Below are 23,713 nucleotides of genomic sequence, written 5' to 3' on the forward strand. Positions count from 1 at the left end.
CACATATGTATATTCATTGTGCATAAGTAATAGACGTAATGATTGCAACATAATGATTGTAAAATGTAAATTTGTCTGATACAATACATAAAATAGATACTTTACAGAAATTATGTAAATCAAAGTTGAAAAATAATTTTCATGATATAAAAATAATTTTATAGGCTTATGAGTACCTTATGAATTCATGATACTTTTCATTTTTTTAAAGAAAAAATAGTGATTGAAAAAAATATTAAGCAAATTTTTAGAATTTTTGTTTGTAACTATAATGTTATAAAAATAGAATTTAATAATGTAAATTGATTGGGAAAAAATGTTGCATTGTAATGCAATAATTATACTCATAATGTATTTTGAAATTGGAAAAAATTCTAATTTTAGGAGGTATTATTTCCTTTATACTTTTGAGATATAATTTTTTATATTTAGAAAAAAGGGACTCATTTCTTTTTCTTGCTCGGTTATTTTGATTCTATTTTATGATTATGCTTTTTAATGATAATATGATGTTTTGATCATTTGATTATTTCACGATTATTTGATTAAATTATTTTGATTATTGGCTATTGATTATGCCGTTTCTGCGATTCGATGCATCAGTTTAGTTGCACGAATTGAGTGACATTAGAACGGTTTCGTAGGGGATACGAGAGTGTGCATATTCAACTATTGTAACTGTTTTAATTAATAGCGAATAATCCATGAATGCCATAGATGAACCGATACATCGAACGCAAATAGTAATTGCATATTAGACGGATCGATCGTTTGAGCCAATATCTGTTTCACTCTTAACGTAATCACATTCTCTTTTCTATTATCATATTTCCAGTGAAATTACATTAAATTAACATTAGTTTAATAAATAGTTGAACGAGAGTTTTTCTCATGAATAAACGAAAATTAAATAGTGACAAATGAATAAAAAAAATTTAATAATAACATTCTTTCACAAAATGTTTCAAATTTAAAAATTAAAACTCCTGATATGAAAAGAAATGAAGTAAAGAAAAAAAGTGTAATAAGTAACAAGGATTGTGAATGGTATTGTTTCATCGAATATTATAAAAATGAAAATCATAAAGATCAAGAATAATCAAAGAAAAATGACAAATGCCTATTAATTCTATAACAAGGTAGGAAAAATATATTTCATTAAAGAAACTTTTCAAGAACTTCTATTAAAAAATCATATCATAAATCTTTTTCCAATAATATTTTAAAAAAATATTTTCAAAATAGCTTCTTTAAAAATTAACTTCAAAAATTTCTATTTTTTACAGAGATTCTAATCCAACATCTCAATTTATTGATAGATAAACAGTACATTGATTATAAATTATTATATAAGAAGAAGAAAAGAAAGATGAATCGTCTTCGCGGATGAAGGGCAACGAGCAACCACATAACCAGTATCGGATTGAAAGGGTGCAAAGATTCGGGCTAAATACACTGCTAAACGGTAGTCGTGCAATCAACGATGGGCCAGCGCATAGCGAGCAAGCCGAGTGGTCAATTAAGATCACCGGAAAGTGTCGATATGCTCTGCGCGAGCGTCCGAGGACGCGGGCGAGCGGACTCGCGTGCATCTGCGCGACTGCATCGCACGCGTGACGAGGAAAAAGAGGGGTGACGCACGGTCGCACCAAGGGAAGCCGTCAAAATGTCGAGGCTCGTGCATCCAGCAGGCATATCGAGCCAAAGACACGCGAGGGAGGAGTATTCCTCGCTCTCTCCTTTCCACTTGCTCTCCCTCTGTTTCTCTCTCCTCTCGCTGTGTGTAACGATCGCCGGTCATCGATCCGCTATCGCATCGACGCGATGCTTGGTTACTCGAGAAAACGAGAGCCTCCCGTTGCTGCGAACGTCACGCGGATTTTCCTTGAAAAGCTCAGGATTGATCGGATCTTATGTTTGATTAGATTTGGAATTTTAGAATCGATGATCCAGAGATCTACATTAACGCTAGAATTACGCATGATTAATGTGAAATTTATCAAAATGACACGCTGTTTTGTAATTGCTAAAGATATACACCTGATAAAATTATGTTAATTTTATTAATCTTTATATAACTTTATAAAAAATGCGTTATTATATAGAATTGTTTTTAAAATAGCAATTGAATAAAATTAACCGAATAGATAATGAATTAAAATTTTGAGGAGAAGAGATTTTTGAGCTAAAGTTTGTAAAATGATTTTTACATCTTTGATTGGTGTAAAATTGTTTGGTACTTTTTCAAAATGAGTGCAGTAGATGTTGATATAACACGATAAAAAGATTACTGCAATACTCCCGTATAACAAGGCGAAAAAAATTACTGCAGTCCTTGTAACGTGGTAGATAAATTTCAAAGTACAACAAAAAACGAGGGACTTACACTTATGCACGAACTTTTTAATAGTTAAGTATGCTTTTTTATTATAAAAAATAATTTAGAACTCCATCAAAATATTTGTTTTTTTAATTATAATAATTTTTCGAATTTTAAATATCATCTACGTCTTACTATATAATTAAGATAAATATATTTATTACATTTTCAGAATAGTAAGAATATTTTCAGAAGAGAACGAATAAATCTCGAAGTAAGACTATAATAAAATTTATGTTCCAAATATATATAACAAATAAAGAAACAATGAATGACGAAATAACGCATAATATAGAATCACGATTCAAGTTAAATGGAAAAGAAGAACCGATATGGACCAATACACAGCAGCCGGAGTAAACGATCCATTTAAAAGGCGAGTTCGAACTCTGGGGTAATCGATGAGAGTTGCCGAGTGGAGGGATGGTAGCAAGAATAACACGACACCTCGATCAACTCTTCTCTCTTGAACAAAAACACGTTCAATTTCAAGTGAGACGGATCCTTTGACAGAGGATCAACGAGGAGGAAGCTTTTGCAAATCGATAGGCGGACGAAAAAGGGTTTCTTGGGATATTTTGCGCACATCGGGGGAGACATTGAAGGCCGGAACTCTTTTCGTTCACCTCGTGGCTTGAACGCTCTTCGCTCACCAGGGTGGGGAAAAAGCCACCCTCTTGCTAGACCAGCCCCTCCCTCTCTCTCTCCCTCCAGCTCTGTCGGATTCGTCGATGACGAAACGCACACGTAAATTCGTCGACGTGCACGGTGCTGCCGCTCGCAAAATCAGTGCGATCCAAGTGCACCGCGAGGCAGGAACACGGGTCTCCCGTGCGCGGCCTATCGTTCCCGCTTGCGGCACGCGCGCCTCTTCCTGAGAAGAGTATCAGTCAGATAGCGGGAGACGCTCGCGTAAATAGGTCGTTGGATACTGCGTTAGACGAAGAATAAATAGCCAAGAGAAATAACTTCGAGGAGAATAGAAATTAAATTTATGATTGTGATTGGAATCGAGAGAGTGATAATGAAAAGCGTAAAAAATCGAATGGAAGAAATCATAAGCTCGATACAAAAGTGATAGATGATATTTTAACTGGTTGAAAGTGATTCATCAGTAGATTTTGTCCAAGTAATTGAATAAACATCGTGAAAAAGGAGAATAATTGGAGAATAAAAACGATCAGTGCGTTAAACATTGGAGTTTTGCATTGGAGATTAGGTGTACGTGGTTGAGTGTATTTTTAATAAATCATCATGATTCGAATGATGAATAAAACAAATAGGGTACATCTATTTGTTTGAATACAAATGAATTTTCAATCATATCATTGATCATACAAAACTGTTTAAAAAGAAGAAAAGCTTCTGTAAAAACTTATACAAAAACACGAAGCGAAATTAAAACATTCGTGCAGAAATAAAAATCAAATTTGATTTAGATGATTGAAAACACGATTCTTTGTTAAACAGATGAAAATAATTTCGTTCAATTGCTCACAATAAACTGAAATAAACTACTGATATCGATTGTCGTCAGAAAAACGTGAATTCGAGATACGTGACGCTCGAACAAATTAGAAGAAAAAAACGGGAGTGTGGGAGGTGTTGAAAGAAGAGAAAAAGCTTCGAGCATCGATCTTGCGCCCGATGCAGTTACTATGACGCGGCTTGTCCAATACGTTCAATTGTATCCACTTTGGAATCGACAGGTCGCGTGGCCCTCGAGCCAAGATCGTCGGGTCTATAGTTAGTAAGTTTCTATCAGCCTTTGCGAATTGGATCAACGGCTACGTGGGGTAAACGATGACGACGAGGAGGACGAGGACAACGTCGGCGGGGACAATAATGACGCCACGCGCGACGGGACTAAAAACACTGGGTCTTCCCGACGGAATGCAGGAGGCCGATCGAACGCCTCCCGATGTACCCTTCTCTTACGTGGTCTTCCCACGTAAATTCTATTTGCTGACATATATGATAAAACAATAGAAAAGAAAGGAGAAGACGAAAATTTAAGAAAGAAGATAAATTGTAAAGAAGCAAAAAGAAGAAAAAGTAAAAAGGGGCCAATTTTTGCGATTCTTCCAATAATAAAAAAGAGAGAAAGGGAGAGAGAAAGAGAGGGAGAGAGGGAGAGAGAGAAAGGGAGAGAGAGAGAGAGAGGGAGAGAGAAAGAGAGAGAGTGAGAGTGAGAAAGAGAGAGAGGGAGAGAGAGAGGGAGAAAGAGAGAGAGAAAGACATTCGATCTCGAAAGATTTGAAACGATTCGTAGATAAAGTAAATTTGCCTCTGGTTATGTGTTCAAGGCTCGCTTGATAGGATTTAACGCGCAAACGTGGCTGATAAGCTTCGGGAAGTAAAGAAGTCATTCTTTGCGGCGCGATAAGGACCGCCCTTGGTCGCAAAGATGGACTGTTGCAACTACGTCGAGGCTTACGCGGCAGGGAGCCACTTTTATCAACAACAACATTACTTTTGCTATGATAACATGAACACCGATTACGGTGGTTATGAACCGCCACCGATCTCCAATGCAATCGAAACGAGCGCGCGATACAACGGGACTGTAACGCCTGCGTATCCTATAGGTATTTAAATGTTTAAAAGAATTTGTGAAACAAGCACTTGTTATTCATTTCAAATGTTAATTATAGTTATGTTTTACATTTATTTAAAATTATTAATTAATGTAGTGTTTATAAATGATTGATTAATTTACTTTTAATTTTAAATTGAAAGAAAAAAGAATTGTCAGCATAAATTTGTCACTAAAATTTGTGACAAAACTATGAAAATCAGTTAAAAATGAGGTGGAATTTAATTATATTGTGCATTGAATCTTAAATAGACTAATAGTGAGATCTAACGCACATGCGTGAAAGTCACGATTAGCTATTAGTAATATAGAAATATTTTTAAATGTTATATTATTTTCTCTTGTTGCAAGATTATTTGAAAACGGTAAAATTAATTTTTAATTGCGTTCTTATTGCAACAAGTTTTAATATTGTGAAAAAATATGCAAACTCTATGGAATTATTTAAAATTGCCCAGGAGTAATATGTAAACTAAAAATGAAATATCTAATGCTTGAGAAGATCTAATCTTACATATATATATATATATAAGATTAATAAGATGTTAATTCTTAGTATTTGCATTTCTTATCTACTTTTTCGCGAAGCAAAAAGACTATACAAAGTGACTCAAAAAGACAATCGATAATTCATTACTTACTCTATTTATTACTATTCATTTTTAACAAATTTTCCCTTTTAATCATGTAAACTTAAAATAATGTTACTTTTGTGTCATTTATAGATTAAAAATCATCCTAATCATCTTTCCTGTAGATATTATTTTATTAATGCCAATCTAATACTATTATAATATTTTACGTGTAACAGTATAATAAATATATATTATAATTTCATTATAAAATTTAATAATCTGTAAAAATTTATAAAAATTAAATTTCTAATAATTTTAAATGTTTTACCTGTTTCACAGATTACGTGTACAATCCCAAAGAAGCGAGACTACGAAAAGCGATGCGCGAACAGAGCCGCGAATTATCCAGACGATCGATCTTGCAGAGCGCGATCGCACGTGCGAGCGTGATCGCTGGTCCAGTCACTTCCGGCGGCTTCCTAGATCATCAGCATCGTTTCGGCTGCGTTTCCTCGGCTAACATACCGATGAATTCGTCCATGGAACCGGTTCGAGTCGCGGAACCTTGGTTCCAATCGACGCCTCGTCCAAAACCGATCCATTCACCCCGAATGACCGATTGGTACGGAAACGTGGCCGATCCTATCGAAAGACTGCAAGTAATGGGTGCAATGCATCAACGTGGCCTCGATAAATGCAAAGACGTGATGAGAAATCAAGCTGTGGCCAGCGTGGCCAATACCGTGTCTGCTGAATGCGGTGCTACGTTTTCGAATAACGGATATCCGGTCGATTTCAGCGATGTTAATAGGGAAAGGGAGTTGCGTCGCCAGGAGAATATGGAGTACAATGAATTCACTGATGGTCAGAAATGGCATCCTTATCAGGTGAGTGTTTTTCTTGGAAATTATACAGGGTGTCTCTGTGGAATCGTGGTGGTTTTTGAAGTCGGTTAGTAATAAAATGCTTTTTTGTAAAAAAATTAAATGAAAATAAAGAATAAAATTTTGTAAATAAAAAAATATCCTATATTATGATTTGATTGAAAAAAAAGATTAAACAGTCTTAATGTTAAAATAGCGAAATTATTCGTTTATAGATGATAACTGAATAATTGAAAATTTACAAAATTTTAATTATATACATGGACAAAGATTTTTTTTCATCGCTAGAATTCTTTTATCAGATTTATTCCATAGATAATAATTTATTTTCCTAAAAAATTTCTATAAATTAATGTTGATCATAGAATGGCGGGAGTGCTCATCAACATCCCAGAACGTCTCATCCTTCCCAAATGAGCAACATTCTTCACCCAAATATTCAGAATCCTGGTCCACATGGACATGGGCCATGGGGTCAATTTTGCCATAACGTATTACCACGTAAGCGAAGATAAAATCCGATGAAAAATCTATGAGATCAATGAAAAATGAATTTCTATCGTTCTTTCATAGATGCTTCGTCTATGCCTCGAAATATTGGAGTTCGAGGGCCGCGTCACACTGTGTTATTACGGGATCGTGTACCCGTTAGACACTGTGAATTTCCTGAAGAAACAGCGCGAATGATGTACAATCCAAGCAAACTCGATATTGAGAATGTACGAGCATCGTATACGCCTCCTGAACATCAGGTTTTCCTTTTCCTATTTTACACAATTGCGGAATATATCTACGAATAACAAGAAAAGAACAAAGAATCCGTCCAATAGAAAACTTATTATTGTGAATAATACAATAGATAACGACTATATAAATTTTTTTTCAGATGCCAAGAATGCTAGAAACTTCGGTAAATTCTGTTATGGATTCTGCGTCCACAATGAGGATTCGCCGTGAAGATGATGGGCCCAGATGGGAGCCGAGCGCTATAAATAATAGAATGTCTATGGATAACCTAGCTGCAACAACGGTACAACATGCATTTACGATCCATCCTTCAAACTAAAACTTCATAAATAGAACGTAACTAATTAATTATTAAATATTATTCAATTTATAATCAGGAATCTAGCATATCATGCGAAAAGGAACGCGAATCTCGGCGATCTGTCGAAAGATTTGAGCCGAAGAAGAAAACTGTCAGTAAACAGCCGTTGCCTGGTTTTCACCAAGCATTCGGTTCCACAGAGATCGGCAGGTTCTCCAGATCCGAGTTTTTCGTGAATATGGTGGGCGAGAGTGGTGCAAGCGTGGAAGTCGCCGACACGGAAAGTACTAATGTAAGTACGGATCGTATGTCAGAGATAAATGGGGTTGCAGTTACAACTGCGACGCACGATACATCCGTGGTCACCACGACCGCAACGACGACCGTGAGGTCATTCGATGGCGATGATAGTGAAGAAGCGAGCTTCGAAGACTCGAATAACGATCTCGTCGCTTCTACGTCAATGGGCATGTATTGTGACCAGCCAAATATTCCTCGATGGCATAGTCCTCACGTAGGCGCTATAGGTAGCGAAATTTAAACGAATCTTTAAATTTTTTCGTGGGCTAAGTATCTTTCCATTGAAAGTCTTACATAGAATTCTCAGTCAGTTATTTTCAAAGTGTGAACATTAAAACATTTTCTCATAATCTTCATTCTGGATATTCTATTGCAAAGGAACGATAAAAAAATGAAATTAAAAAATTTGTATATTTTGAGATATATATTATACGTAGGTATTTACAAATTCGATTAATTATCAATTTTAGTATTTTCAATTTTGCATGTATGATCAAATTATAAATAAAGTTGTACTTAACATGAACTTTTTTTACAAGTCTACGAATGTTGCATTTATTTATATCTTATTGAATAATTAGCCCTCGAAAGAAATTAGCGATTCATCATGGACGTGAATTATGTCCAATTGTTTGTAGAATTATAAATTATTTTCTTCGACGTTCAAATAATCTGATAATATTTTATATGAAGGAAGAATCATTTGTTGTTTGTAATTAATAAATTTCAGCGAATTTATTTAAATCAATTTCTTAAATAATTATAATTTCTTTTATTTGTATAAATATTTTTAGGACAAATATTTTTGATTCGTCGAAGATTAATAAATGACGTACGAAACATCCCGACAAACCACATGTTTTACTTACATGTTTGTCGAGATTGTGCCTTTAAGAGAACTGTGAAACTATTAACACATTCTCTACCCCATGTACTATTTTCGATGTACATTGAAACTTATTTTCAGGCCAAGTGATATTTTTGTCATTGATAGATAAAATATAAAAAAATTCTTAAATTAATTTTCATTATACGTATTTCCTAGTTGAATGTTTTATTAACGTAAAAGAAAAGCAGAGACAAGAAGAAGATTAATCACATATGGCCTGAAAATATATATTTATTCAAAAATGAACTGGCAAAGAACGTGTTAAAGGTCTTCAAAATTCTTAATCAAAAAAGAAAAAATCAAAAGCAGCACGATATTTGCGGGTCTCGTACGTCAACTATATTAAGCTGAGCAACTTTCATTAATATATTAATATTGAAATTTTTCAGATAAAATATTTTATATGATTTAAAAAAAAACAATTTAATATAAATTTTTTTCCTTCCAAAATTTCAATTATCAGAATATTATTTAAGATATCTTTTTATTATAAAAGATATTATAAAATATTAATATAATTTGTAGGTTGCTTATACTTAATAAAGAAATATAATCAAAATGTGTCGATAAAAGTACTTAATCGGCATCTTCCATCAAGTTGTTAGATATCGCCGATGATACACTTAAGATTAGTGTACCGACGATGAATTATATGAATACATTAAATATATATATATATATATATGTATTATATATATATATATATTTAAAGAATATATTGTACTTATATGTATAATGAAGAAACGAAAACGCGCGACGAAGAAGTATATGAATTATTTAGTAGAATAATTAGGCGACACGTATTGCCGCGCGGAGAAACGTATAAATAAAAGTGATTAATATTACGAACGTAGGAAGTCGAGAAGCCGACGAATACATGCACTTCTGTTCGTGAAAAATATGTTTCTCTTAAGGGTGTGTACGGTAGTTTTGCATTCAGAACTCTTTTATTTCTCGAAAGAATTAAATATTGAACAAAAAAAAAAGAAGTAAAAAGAAAAAAAAATATCACCACTTAGTATGTTATTCTTCTAAAATAAGTAAAAAAATTGGATCAATTTTATAAGTTAAGACTATAGACAAGTATAGATAAGATTATAGTTGTAACGCAAATTCGAAAAACGGGGCACATAAGATTTATTGGAATTTTTTATACATCCATTTTAACGTATATTTAATATTCCATTTACTATGGCAACTTTGGGACCTTTTTGAATTATAAAATAGAAGAAAAAAAATGTTCGCATTAATATTTCTGAGAAGTGCGATATTATATCTAATGATGCAAGATTTATTTTACTCGTTAAGTTCATAGTAAAGTCTACAATATTTGAATTAATAGGAAAATACGATAATATTTGGATAAGAATATCTTCAAGCAGAGAAACTTTCATCTTTTATTAATCTGAGTTAAAAAGATTATTTTTTCTCTTATTTTGAAAATAATATAATTTCTATTTGTATTCCTTTTATAATCGAGTTCTGAATCCCGTGCAGGCACCTATAACTCGTGTTGATTGATCTATCGGTACATCGACTTGACATAATTCGTGCCAGCTATCCTGTACCTATAATGGGACCAAATTAAAAGAGAAGCTTTTATTTCGCGTTCACCGTCGCGCTTACGTCCCACGTAATTTATCGCGTATGAAGAACCTTCCCTTGTTTCCGTTCGCTCGATTGCTTCGAACAAAGAATGTCATGTAAAATATCGCTTAACACACTCAATGTTATTTGATATAAAATAATTTTAAAGAAAGTACATTTAAAGATTATATTGAATTTTTTCTAACGAGGATAATAATTTCTTTAAAAAAAGAAATTTCTTTCTAAATAGATATTAATTAAACACAGCAATATGTGTTTATAAAATTTTAGACAATAACGTAACATTAAAAACAAAATATATTTCAAATTTCTTTTTCCATTTTCTTCTAATTTATTTGACCATTAAGATACTTTTGTCATTATAATATTGTGCGTGTTAAGTGAGAATTAATGTGAAAGTAAGTGAATTTAATTGAAGGAACATTACTTTTTAACAAAAGAATAGAATAAATAGCTTGAAAATTGTGTGATGATTATTCGATCAAGTTGAAGATTTATAATAAATATTGATCGAGCGTAATAGAAACATTTAATGATGATAACATTCAACTTTTTTGTTCTTGGATGTATAAAAACATCCAAGAGGCATGAAATGATGTAAATGCTGTGATTTATTTTAAAATTAATCGTAGTTTATAGTGGAACACAGCGGTGAAAAACGCTGAATATCGTCGCGACGTCAGGAAAGACGAGTTGTGATAAAAAAAAAATTCTTTAAGAAATTTTAACGATGTGTATGTAATTGTTTGTCTAGAACAATTGATCATTTGTTGTTTTAACTTTTGGATTATTATTGTAAGAGCACTTCATCGAGGTCCAATCTTTTCAAATTTTTCACTAGTAAGGAATATAACGATAGTCAAAATCTTTTCGCTGTACAGTGTATACTTCCATAAATTAATTTCATGTTTTAAAATTTTTTGAAACTTTATCGATATAAAATATTGATATAGATATATCAAATATTTATATTTATTAAAATATAAAAAAATGCAAATGATCAAAGAAAAAAATCCTCTCATTGTATAATATGTATAATACGTCTTTATAAATTAATTTTTTATATTTTAACAGTGATAAAAGATGGACCTAATATATATTCAAAGAATCAAACAAAGTATCTCATAAATGGATCAAAAGTTAAGACAACCAAGGAATTATATCACGCCAATCTCGTCATCTCCAAAACGTGAATCCTATGACGAAAATATTAGAGATGCGTTAATTACTTGAAAATTTTAATAATTTTGTTACTTTGATCTGTCTTGTTGGCGATGCAGACTGTAATATAGAATTACGACTTACGTCTTACGATTAAGGACGAATAAACTATAATCCGAGTTTCATTATTGGCAACGATATTAAGCGTAGAAGTAGTGATGTTCAAACCACTGAAGGAAATGTGAAAAGATAAAAAAAAGTAATGAAAAATAATGAGAGAGAGAGAGAGAGAGAGAGAGAGAGAGAGAGAGAGAGAGAGAGAGAGAGAGAGAGAGAGAGAGAGAGAGAGAGCAATGTCAAAATAATTGTGACTAAGAAAAGTTAACCCATATTATAAACTCGTAAATGACTTTCTGTCTAAATATTAGCAAACCTATTCATTCTAACCGCTAGAGGAATGTGTTAAGCGATCGAAATGTATAGAAATGAGAAACGATTATGAACCATTGTACATCTCTTAAATCCTACAAGTGCCAAGTTGGTGAGAAAAGTCCTTACAAAGGCTCGTGTTATTAAGTATCAAATTCCAACTCGAAAGAAAGAAAGAAAGAAAAAAAAGTATATTTCGCGGCGATTTTAACTCTATCAGTTTTTGAACATTGTAAGAGCAAGTTTAGCTCTTAAGCTCGATTTAGTATCTATTTTACTATCAGATAAACGAATAGTCGACATACATAATTTTAAATTGGATCAAATTCGTCAAGAACGAATTTGCCTATTTCTTCAAAAGTAAAATAAGTAAAAAGAAAAAATAATAATAATAAAGAAAGATAGAAACTGATGGAGTTAAGAGCAGCAAGATGGAACTTAATGATGACAAACGTTCTTTTATTAGTACAGTTATTATTATGTATAATGTGAACTACAATAATACCGGTATTATTGAGCTTAAATTCACTTTTAATTCGAACACCAGCTTAAGGAGCGAAGTCCTATAATAAATTTGAACAGAGAAATAACAAAATGTTTAAAACAAAGAAACGTAAACAGTGTAATGAAAATAAACTAATGCGACAGTAAAAAAAAAATTTAAAAAAAAATAAAAGACAAAACAAAAAATGATAACGTTATTGTAACGTTGTTATCTTATTTTCTTCAGTTACTTCCGAAGACTTACCTCTCCACTCCTGTCATCTTCCCTTTCTCATCGAGATCCTGTGGGATTATGGGAACTTCGGCTGCCATTCACAGAATCACGGAAAGTGGTGAGATTTTGTCGCGAATCACGCCGGAAGAATGTTGCTGGTTCGCCACTCAATCCAGATGTGGAGTATCTAGAATTTCGGACAATGTCGTGGTAAACAATCATAATTAAGTATTAAATTAATAAATTAAAATGATTCGTTTAATTTGAAAATTAAATATAAAAATCTAAAATCTTTCGATATCGCATAATAATTGAGATTCTATAAAAAATTCCATGAAAAATAAGTCGAAAGTGCAAATTTGCAAATGACTTTGCTTCGTTTTTCTAGGAAAACGACGTTGAAAATTCATCAGGTCAATTTAAAATCATCCCTTTCACAGAGACACCCTATGTAAAATATTACGAATTTAATGTAAATTATACATATACTATAGAAATATTAAATATGTATATGTCACATACATATTAATTGAAATTAATTGATATAAAAATTTATAGAATTGTACGGCTTATTTGGATTGCTCTCATCACGCAAGAGATAAAGAATGGTACTGTCAAACTAACACGATGAACACTCATCCGTCGAAAGTGCATCGTCAACGGGAGAATTACGAATCTTTTATGAGCGAAAGAGGTGATGGAAGCTACATAATAATCGGCACACCAAGTAATGGAAATCGAAGTAACAATGGTAGAGTTGGGGATGATGATTTTGATAATGATACTCGTAAACAAACAGCTGTCAAAATGGAGAATAATGATTCTCCGAAGCATACGAATTTTTCTTCTGGAAAAAAAGATGGAAACATTTGATAATATCATTTCAATGGTCTTATAATGTTTTATAAAAAAATGCTAATTTTTTGTCTAGTAATTATAAGATTTTTTGACAAGTACTACTATGTACAATTTATAGATATTACAGCCAGTGAAGAAATCACTAAAACAATTGCGTTTAGTTCTTTATCATCTATTTACTATACTTTATGTAACAGATTAAGTAATTATAAAAGTTGTTTTTTTTTAATACTTTCTACCACTCTTTACTTTTAATATATTGAAAGTTTAATAATATGATAAATAATATATATATTATATATATATATAATATATATACATATTATATGTTCTCTTGTACATTTATCTTGAGTTGAAAAAAATACACAATTTATAAACTAGAACCAGAGTGGTTGCAATTTTGTTCAAAAATTTTAAGAAAAAACATCTTCTATTTAAAAAATATTGATATATCAATACTTTATACTTAATTTTTTTACTTAACAAATGCTCAAAAATATATTAATTTTAAAATTATATTAACATTTTAAAAGTATAATTATTATAATTATTCTTTACCTGATAAAAAAATATATTTTGATATGAATTATCTTGGTATAAAAGAAGCAAGAAAAGAATTATCTGAATTGAATTCTATTATGTTCTCGGAAAATTTCATTCATCAAATAAAAAAAAAAGAAAAAAGATGTTTGAAGACCGTCGGTGACCGGTAAAAGGGATTGATCGCTTCCGTTTCTGTGTAAGAATCCACCGGTAGAATGCAATTTGTAAATAGTGGAACAAAGACCCTATGGGTATGCTTTATCACGGTGATCGTAATCGTGGATGTTTATTATAGATGAGCCAGCCGAAGGCGGCATTCTTCAAACGTGATGAACGAACATCGTGGATTGGACCTCCCAATCCGTCAGGTGAGCTACCTAACCGGCAGGTAATGACGGACGGTATATCCGTATCGTAAACGAGTCGTACAGTCGGTGGACATTGCGTAGAATTTTCGAGGTAAAAGTTTTTCTTTTCCTTTTATTGCCACCGTTGATGTATCTGTGTAAATTGTGGGATGCTGCATCGATGATTCTGTTGTCTTATTGAATTGTTAATACATATCCATAAAAAAGTTACAATTAAAAATTAATAACACATCACGTTATATTTTTCAGGAAACAGTTCAAATTCAAAATAAATTCAAATCTGCGATAATTTTTGGAATTCTGAGAATTAAAAATGATATCAAATTGATACTTTTATTGATTATAATATAATAATCAATTCTGAATTTCAATGACTCGAAGACATTTGATAGTTTTAAGAATTTTACGAGTTACAAGATCACTTTCAATAAGAGATATATGATTCTTGAAATTCTGAAAACTAAAAATGACTACCTTTGACAATTTTATGAGTTTTATGAGTTATAAGTGATGAAGTTGCAAATGAAATTATATATCCTTCCTTGACTTAGTTTGAGAATTATCACATGGCATCAATTTTGCTAATAACCGAAGTGCACAGGTAACCGTTGAACAAATTAAGGATCGACTATGGTATATAGTGTTCGTGTAACAGAGATAACTTCTCGGTTACGTCTTCGTTGCTTCGCAGCACCGATATCGCGACTTTTCCTTCCACAAAATTACTAGGACAAATATCAGCCAGGGCTGAATGATTGCTTTACCAGCCAAAACCGCGCACGATAGCAAACAAGGAACGGTCCTGCTCAAATATCTACTCGCGATACATCGGTCAGTCGAATGTAACTTGCTGTTGATTTTTGTCATTTGACTCGAAATGGTCAGTCTGACTGACTGCTCGTCGAAATGGTTAACTGTTTCGCTTTGTAGCTTCAGTTTCTTCTAACTTTTTCGAGGAACGAATTATCTTCGTATAATTTTGTTTTCCAAAGTGAAAAATTATATACCATGTTCGACGTATTAATTTATTTCATCGATCTTTTAATTGTTATAAAATAAAAAAAAATAATAATTACCATCATGCAGTTTATTTCTTCTTTTTCTTTTTCTTCCTTCTCCAAATAAATTGAAGTCTTCAAAATCGCACAGCCTTAAATAACACATCTATCACAATGTTCTCACCCTTTTAGAGTCTTCTTCATCACGACGACTCTTAATCGATCTATGCAACCAATGGACCTTTTCCTTTCGCTGCACTTTCATCTTAAATAAAAAAAAAAAGAAAAGAAAAAGAAGAAGAAAAAAACCATCGACTACTACTCGTCGAACGTGAACCATCGAGAACGAGCAAACAAGTGGTGGGTTGACGATGAAGAAGGAGAGGCTGATCGAAGAATCGCAAGCTCTCCTCGGAGGTGATCGGAACGCGCGTATACCAGCGAAGACGACTGTTCGCGACTGTCGCGTGGGCGGACTGGCAAGCCTCGTGCTTTCAAAAGGATCGACCAACCGTCGTATAATCGTAAAATGGTCCCGTGCATGGATTGGCCGGGGAAACGTAGGAAAGGCGGCGACCAATGTCCTCTATCTTCGAAAAGAATCTAACCGCCAGTGAAATCGCCGTTACGAAGCATGGATCCTTGCGACCAATCGACGATTTTGCCTTCGAGGCCTCGGGGGCTCTCGAGAGTCCGCCATACTGTCCCCGGAGCTTTCCTAATTTAGAGTTTAATTAGCACCTGAGGAACAGGAGAACCGTGCACAAGCATCGATTGGATGGTAACCATCGTGGAAACAGAGAGAAGAAAGACGTCGAACAGAGACGACGATATGTCAGCAGTCAGTCTTCGGATCGTCTTCGCCGACTAGTGTGAAATATCGCGCCCAAGTGTTACGAGCACGGCCACGCGGCCGCGGGGACCGAATAGTCTCGCCGAGGAAATAGATTTTCCGTCCTTCTTCCCGTTCTTCTTCGACACTTTTGTCTCCTCTTCTGTCTTCCCCCTTTTTTTCCATTCTTGGGAATCGTTAATTCGATTTGAAAATCGAACTAAATTTTATAAGTTGAAAGAAGGATCTCTTCTTCCTGTTTCCTGTTTCCATTAATTCTTCGATTTCTTCCTTTCATCTTGTGATCTTCTTAAGCCAGAGAGATAGTATAGTGTTCGTTGAGAGTAATATTTGTATTTGATTGAAAAATAATACAATAGAAGAGATTAGTTAGTTTTTCTGTGAATTGGATTACGGAGGTGTAAGGAAGAAATATTATCGTAGAAGTCGAAGAAAATATTTCTTACTTCTTCCGAGTCGCACATCTCGGGTCAGAGAGATCGAAGAACGAATTCTGGAGATCGGAGACAAGAGAAAATGCAACCAGCTCCGGCTACACCCGGTTCTCCAACACGGTCATCTTGTTGTGAACGAGATCGCGAACGGGAAGTTCACGAGGATCGTGGAAGAGAGCGGAACAATACTGGAAGACAAAATCGAATGACTCCGGAGGAAGATCACGAGGAAAGAGGCAATGAAAGGACGGTGATTTCGGGACAGAATCTTGGTGTTATGACTGTTAGCGGAAATCAGGGATTATCTCTTTCATTGTCACTCGAAGACAGAGATCTATGGACTAAATTTCAATGTTTGACCAATGAAATGATTGTAACAAAGAATGGAAGGTGAGTGATGATCGAAAAAACTTGAATAAATTTAAAAAATTTTGAGAAAAACTTCTATGAAAAAAATATACATACATGAGATTATGTAGGAAGTTGGAAATGATATTGATAAAACGCTTTTCTTTCTATGTTATTGCTAGTCATCGTTAAATCTGATGATATTAATTCGATTTTATTTTATAACACTAAAGTGGCAACTGTCAGTTTGGAAAAAAAACATTGATGCATTAAGTATGAACGATTTATCGATGATTATTTATGCATGAGTCATTTACACATTTAAAATAGTATATCACAGGTTTCACATTTAAGAAACTTGAAGGATCTGTTGGTTGAAAGGTCTGAAGTAAAGATGGCTCTTCTTCATGCATAAAAATGTATTAATTAGAACATCAGTGCGAACAAGGCAGAAGGTAAAAATAATAGTTCATATACACTAAGATAAAAAGAGAGGGAAAAGATACCGCTCGTGGAATGAAAAAAAGATCATTACAAAATGTTACGAAAAAAATTCACGCAATGAATATTTCATGTTTGCTTCAAAAACAGGATAACATTCTTCTCTTGTAATTGAATTGACTATTTGTAGTCTCTTTCACACCGATCTAAATTAATAAAAAAAACACAATCAATTACAAATATTTTTCTTTCAATCAAATTTTATATTATGCATCAAATTTGATTCTTCATTTTTTTTTCTTTATTTGATTCTAATATAACGTTTGGTAAACTTTTTTTGGATTTTATTATATCTAAAAATGTTAATATTATTTTAATTATTATGATAATTGCCACAATAATCAAATATTATGTATTATGCTACAATATACAACACTCTTCCTTTACATTGAAGAAAAATGTTTCAATTCAGAAAATGAAGAACAAGATGAGCAAAATCTAGTCAAGGAAATACCTTTAAATGTCTAAGGCCGGCAGATCAAAAGATTTGCCACAGCATATCCTGCCCGACTACTTTTATGATTCGTATATTATTAAAAACGATTACAGTTTGTCGACCGCGTTTTTCATGCAGGAATATCAGTGTTTGTGGGCACACTAGCAGAAACCAGGGAGTTTTACGCAGGATTGTGGGCATCGTAAAATTTTATTGTCGGTGTGCCGGCTCGATTCTTCTGCTATCCGCCGCCTTCAGTGTTACTTTCATTAGTGTTTATAAAATTCTCTTCTTTTCGAGATATCTTCTTCGTTATCACTTTACAAAATATATCTTGTGGTAGCTAATACAATCGAAAATTAAATAAAGATAAAAGAAACATATTGATAAAATATCTACATGGAACTTATATTCATCTTCGATTTTACTTTCAGACGGATGTTTCCTGTTGTTAAAGTGGTTGCAAGAGGATTAGAGCCAAAAGCTATGTACACTCTTCTTCTTGAATTCGTTCAAGTGGATCCACACAGGTAACAAAGTGTATAACTTAAAAAAAACAGAAAGAAAAAAATTTTTAATAAACTTATTAAACTTATTAAAAATTATTTTATAAATGTTATAAATGTATAATGTGAAAAATATATATTTGAAAATTTTATTTATAGATGGAAATATGTTAACGGAGAATGGGTCCCAGGTGGAAAAGCGGAAGTCGCTCCTCCGAATCCAATTTACATTCATCCAGAGAGTCCAAATTTTGGATCTCATTGGATGAAAGAAGCGGTATCGTTTGCTAAAGTGAAATTGACAAACAAATCCAATGGAAACGGGCAAATTATGCTAAATTCATTACATAAATATGAACCTCGAGTGCACTTGGTTCGCGTAGATGCAGTGGAAGAAAGAACGGTATAAATTTCTCCAATTTATAATTCTATATAATACTAATTAAATGCAAACAAATATTAAAATTATTTTGTTAATTGTGCTATTTCGATATGTAAATGATATTCAGGTGCTCACCTATCGTTATCCTGAGACACAATTCATAGCGGTGACAGCTTATCAAAATGAAGAAGTTACAAATTTAAAAATTAAATACAATCCTTTTGCGAAGGCGTTTCTTGACGCTAAAGAAAGACCTGCTGATCCGCAAACTTATCCGCAATGTAAGTTAACTGATTACAGATTATTAACATTAATTTATAATTTCATTGAATACATATTGTTCATTGGTTATATTGAAAATTAGAAATATATTTCAAAAAAATGTGGAATTATAAATTACAGACACTGGCGCTTGGTTTTTACCACAACCTACGATGGGATACGAATATAACACAGCCACGGCCATTGCGGCCGCACAAAATCAAGCATCAGTGACAGTCAATAATCATCTTTCTAATTCTTGTACCGTTTCCACAGCTGGTCACAGGAGTACTTGTAGATCAACGCCTTACACTTTGAGACATAAATACATTCAAGATGGTAAATATTTATATTTTTTATTAATTTTATAATTTTTTTATTTTTATAAGATATATATTATTCAAAATAAATAAATCTTTGGATCATTACAGAACAACGCGCGGATCCGTATGGTTCAGTACAACTTTTGCATTCTACAGCATATGTAGCACCACCAGGATGGTCACCACGTAGTCCAGAATCTCTGCAAAATTTGAATCCAGCTTGTCTTCCACCTACGCAGGAATGGCCCACATCTCCTTCACCTTCACCAACTTCATCTTCACATGCAGTATTCAGTAGAAGCGTTGTTGGAACAGCATCACCAACCACAGCTACAGGATGCACTTTATATGTGCCATCAAACCTATCTTCTGTTCCTCAGGAACACAATCATTGTACTGATACTTCAGCTTGGATTCATCCTACTACTCTGTCAGAGCAACAACAACAGCAACAACAATCTTATTTAAATTTAAATTTACATTTACATCATCAAATGTCATCTTATACGTCAGTTCCTCATACAGGATTACATCATACTTTACACTCAAATGGAACAGATACCGTTCCTCCTGTTGACGAATATGTTCATGAATATCATGCTTCTCCTGTTCAATCAACAACGCCCGATCGTCATTCACAACATCATCATTCTCAAATGCTACATTTACAACCAATCCAACAAGCTGGAACAGTCTCTCCTGTTAGTGTCGAATACGATACTCCTTCGAAAGAACATCATATACCTGTTAGTTATTCTGAACAAAATGCAGACACATTAAATGATGTACAGTCAGATGAAAATAGAAGATATCTAACAACGGTGATTGATAGACATCATCGACAAGATTCAGATATTGCAAATAATGATCATCAAGCTACTGCTTGGACACCATTGACACCACCGCCGGCACCACAAACTACAGCAATTTGATTTCTGTACATGATACAAATGATCTTATTTAAGGTATGGAGTTGCTATTTGATAATTTCTATATTTCTTTTAATAATTAGGTGACTAAGTATGAACGAAATCATATTATATTTACAAATGCATTTGGAGTGCAATAGAAATGATATACATAAATAACTAAAATTATTAATAGATATATAGATATGTTAAAAAATATCATTCATGAAATGAATATTATACGAATATATAATAATGAATACCAATATAAGCATTGAAAAAAATATTAAAATAATAAGATTAATGAAATAATTTAATAGATTGTCAAATTATATATTTCATAATTATTTAATATCGAATTTAATGTCGAATCCGTCCTAAAATCGTGTTAATGTTTTTAGATAATATACATTAAGTATAACAGTAAAATATGCATATACCGTTTCCTTGGAATTAAAAAAATATCGTAATATCATAAGTTGATTTGTTTATACTTGACATATGATAATTTATTCATAGACAAATATTCATGTATATACATTTCTTAAATAGAAAAGCATAAAGGCACTTACATTTTCTTAATAATTTTAAAATTTATATGCAAATATACATTGATAAATATATTATATATACAATAATTAATTCTGTAGAATTGTTCGTAATCAAAATTCTATAGAGCAAAATTCTAATAAATCAATAATTTATATAAGTATACAAAAAAAAAATAGTACAATTGAAAAAAATATATAAATATTATTCCTCACTTAAAATGATATCCAAAATTCTATAAAATTTGTTTTTACTTGCTATCTTGAATTAATAATTATACTAGTATAATAACTAGTATAATAATTTATGATGGCAATCATATTTCTAATTTTTTCTTTGTAATTTATATTTATAAAAAGAATAATATTTTACTGATATAAATACTTATGTATTATCCAAACCAATGATTACCCATACAATCTCTTGTCCATTCTGTTTGACATATCCAACACCAATGATAACCACATCCTGCTCTAGTGCAAACCATATGCATGCATCCTCCTAGAAAATAATTTCATTAAATTAAGAATAGAAAATTTATTGAAATATAATTTTTTTTATTTTTAAAGTACCATCTCTTTCAGTTGGTGTTCTACATTTTGGACATGGTTTTGTTGAGATTTTAATAATTTTTTTACTAGCTTCATCCCATTTTGCCTAAATAAAAAATCGTGAAATATAAATCAAATAATTTTAATTAATAAATAAATGTAAATATTAAAAGTATATACATACATCATTAACTTTTTGTGGATCAAGTAAATATCCCGATTTATGCAAAGCATTTGATGATTCTGATTGTTGCAATTCACATTCTCCTAAATGATAACCTTGTAAACATCGTCTACAAAAAACATACTAGAATATAAAAGTATATTATTAATATTGTAATTAAGTAAAATTGTTGTATTATGTAGAATTTTTTATTTATATAATTACCCCACAACCACCAAAACATTGAATTTTTCTGCATTTATCACTACCATCATCTGGAGATTCTGGTATGATACCCATACCACAATCTGGTCTTGGACATAAAAGTCCACCAGCACGTAACACATATTCTTCTGTGCTAAATCTTTGATACTGTTCATACTGTATATGTATTATTATTAATATTTAAAAATTATTTAAGATTTATATAAGTACTTTATTTTCTTATATAAAGTACCTGTTCTGGAGTAAGAAGATGAAAATGATGTATTTCAGGAACAAAAGAATTTGCACATCCTGCTGGACATGGTAAAGTATAATAACCACTAATATTATCAAATTGGAATTGACGTTCTCTTAATCGAATTGAACAATAATCTTTAAAGCAATCAAGACAAGTCACATGACCAGCTTCACATGGGAAAACCAAAACCATATCCCTATAAAAAATCAATATTTAAAACTATTATAAATTTTTACTCATATAAAATTTAATATTTCAATATTTAATTACCTAACATCTGTACAAGCAAGACAAGGTATTTTTCTTAAGTTTGGTTTTATAAGATAAAGAGGAACTGCTTCATCCTCTTCTCCTAAACTAGTATGTTTCCCACACTTAAAATAGAAATGTGCATATAAAACTTGTGATTCTGTATCATCATTAACAGTTATAGGTATTGGACAAAAATTATTTTCACAATGAACTGTTATTCTTTTTGGTTGTAATACATCTGGCCAGCATTGAGGATCTCTATCTACTGTAACTGCTCCACTATTACAAGTTGCACATCTTACTCTTAATTTTCCAATTGTCACAGATTTACATGGTGTTGTACAATATACAAAAAAATGTGCTCGATTCTCTTGTTTCTCTATAAATATAAATGCATATTATTTATATAAAATTATAATTAGTTACCATTATATATTGATAATTATTTAATATTTGTTTATTTAATATTTATTTCATCTATATATGTTTACCCTTTAAAAGGTTACGATTATTCTACCTTCCATGGATGAATTTTCTTGCAGATCTGATTCATCTAAAGGTAAATCAGTAAGAGTTTCATTCATTGGCTTTCCACCACTATCATTTAATTCAGAAATTTCAAGAGATTCATCAATGATATTGGTATTTTTATTTTTATTTAGTCTTTGTGATGGAGTTCGAATTGCATGCAATATACTTTGTTGTCCCAAATCACACTCCTATAATACAAAATTTGATTAAACGAGGTTAAATTTGATTAAGTGAGGTTATCACACTTAAATTGCTTTATACTTTGAAAAACATGATTGTTAGCAAATAATTTTGCAAAATAAACTTACTTCTATTATCGTTGAATTATGTAGTTCTTTTCCTGCGAATATTATTTTTATATCTTCAGGTGATGTTCCCATTTGAGAAGCTACTAATTCTTTTACGTTTTTTATATCCCATTTTGGATCCAAATCAACAGCAAATGTATTTCCCGTATTAGTTTTCACGTATATGCTTAATGAATTAGTTATTTTTCGCTTACTAAACCAAATTAATTGTAACATCTTAAGAAATACATTTCGTATAAAGCCAAAAAAGAAACTCATACCGTTAATGCGAATGTCGTTTATTTTGACGCTTTTTAAAGACGAAAAAGGATAGAAAATATTATTGAAAGCACAATAAATTCAGTGAATATTTTTGATAACAAATAAAGTATTGCAATTTATAATTTGAAAATGAGGAAAAAATCAAATAATAATAGAATGAATTCTGCAATATTTTTAATATTATAAATAAATAAGGAAAATATAATTTCATTAAAATTAATATAAAAACTTTTTAAATACATCAAATATATATTTATTTCATATATTCATATTCTTTGCAATACAAAAGTTATCTTTCGATAGATTTCAATTCTTTTTATATTTTTCA

The 23,713-nt window shown here is 31.9% G+C and overlaps 4 protein-coding genes across 8 annotated transcripts; 3 read left to right on the forward strand and 1 right to left on the reverse strand.

Moving 5' to 3' along the window:
• Positions 1-552: 552 nt before the first annotated feature.
• LOC107995422 (uncharacterized) lies at positions 553-11,785 on the forward strand. Of its 3 annotated transcripts, XM_062084340.1 has the most exons (8): positions 553-1,139; positions 1,287-2,409; positions 2,553-4,968; positions 5,891-6,438; positions 6,801-6,936; positions 7,009-7,187; positions 7,322-7,465; positions 7,560-11,785. In XM_062084340.1, exons 3-8 carry the CDS (start codon positions 4,788-4,790, stop codon positions 8,022-8,024), a joined length of 1,653 nt encoding a protein of 550 aa, XP_061940324.1. In that variant the 5' UTR covers positions 553-1,139; positions 1,287-2,409; positions 2,553-4,787; the 3' UTR covers positions 8,025-11,785. The 3 variants fall into 3 exon arrangements, with proteins under 3 accessions (XP_061940324.1, XP_061940325.1, XP_061940323.1); XM_062084339.1 differs by lacking the exon at positions 553-1,139 and having other exon boundaries at positions 2,189-4,435; positions 4,687-4,968; XM_062084341.1 differs by lacking the exon at positions 553-1,139 and having other exon boundaries at positions 2,187-4,968; positions 7,009-7,154.
• Positions 11,786-12,564: 779 nt separating this feature from the next.
• On the forward strand, positions 12,565-13,594 carry LOC133665629 (uncharacterized). Of its 2 annotated transcripts, XM_062084343.1 has the most exons (3): positions 12,565-12,798; positions 12,977-13,060; positions 13,147-13,594. In XM_062084343.1, exons 1-3 carry the CDS (start codon positions 12,667-12,669, stop codon positions 13,459-13,461), a joined length of 531 nt encoding a protein of 176 aa, XP_061940327.1. In that variant the 5' UTR covers positions 12,565-12,666; the 3' UTR covers positions 13,462-13,594. The 2 variants fall into 2 exon arrangements, with proteins under 2 accessions (XP_061940327.1, XP_061940328.1); XM_062084344.1 differs by lacking the exon at positions 12,977-13,060.
• Positions 13,595-16,113: 2,519 nt separating this feature from the next.
• Positions 16,114-20,889, forward strand: LOC107995411 (T-box transcription factor T). Of its 2 annotated transcripts, none has more exons than XM_028665546.2 (6): positions 16,114-17,032; positions 18,362-18,457; positions 18,593-18,836; positions 18,943-19,096; positions 19,353-19,415; positions 19,508-20,889. In XM_028665546.2, exons 1-6 carry the CDS (start codon positions 16,725-16,727, stop codon positions 20,329-20,331), a joined length of 1,689 nt encoding a protein of 562 aa, XP_028521347.1. In that variant the 5' UTR covers positions 16,114-16,724; the 3' UTR covers positions 20,332-20,889. The 2 variants fall into 2 exon arrangements, with proteins under 2 accessions (XP_028521347.1, XP_016908404.1); XM_017052915.3 differs by having other exon boundaries at positions 16,125-17,032; positions 19,218-19,415; positions 19,508-20,637.
• On the reverse strand, positions 19,417-23,432 carry LOC107995409 (E3 ubiquitin-protein ligase parkin). Its single transcript, XM_017052913.3, has 8 exons — positions 23,125-23,432; positions 22,803-23,004; positions 22,304-22,664; positions 22,028-22,229; positions 21,796-21,951; positions 21,592-21,714; positions 21,429-21,513; positions 19,417-21,357 (listed from the first exon to the last, which is right to left on the reverse strand). The coding sequence occupies exons 1-8, from the start codon at positions 23,380-23,382 to the stop codon at positions 21,248-21,250; spliced, it is 1,497 nt and encodes a 498-aa protein (XP_016908402.1). The 5' UTR covers positions 23,383-23,432; the 3' UTR covers positions 19,417-21,247.
• Positions 23,433-23,713: the final 281 nt, after the last annotated feature.

The sequence above is a fragment of the Apis cerana genome, linkage group LG14 (genome assembly GCF_029169275.1).
Source record: "Apis cerana isolate GH-2021 linkage group LG14, AcerK_1.0, whole genome shotgun sequence".
NCBI classification, from domain to species: domain Eukaryota; kingdom Metazoa; phylum Arthropoda; class Insecta; order Hymenoptera; family Apidae; genus Apis; species Apis cerana.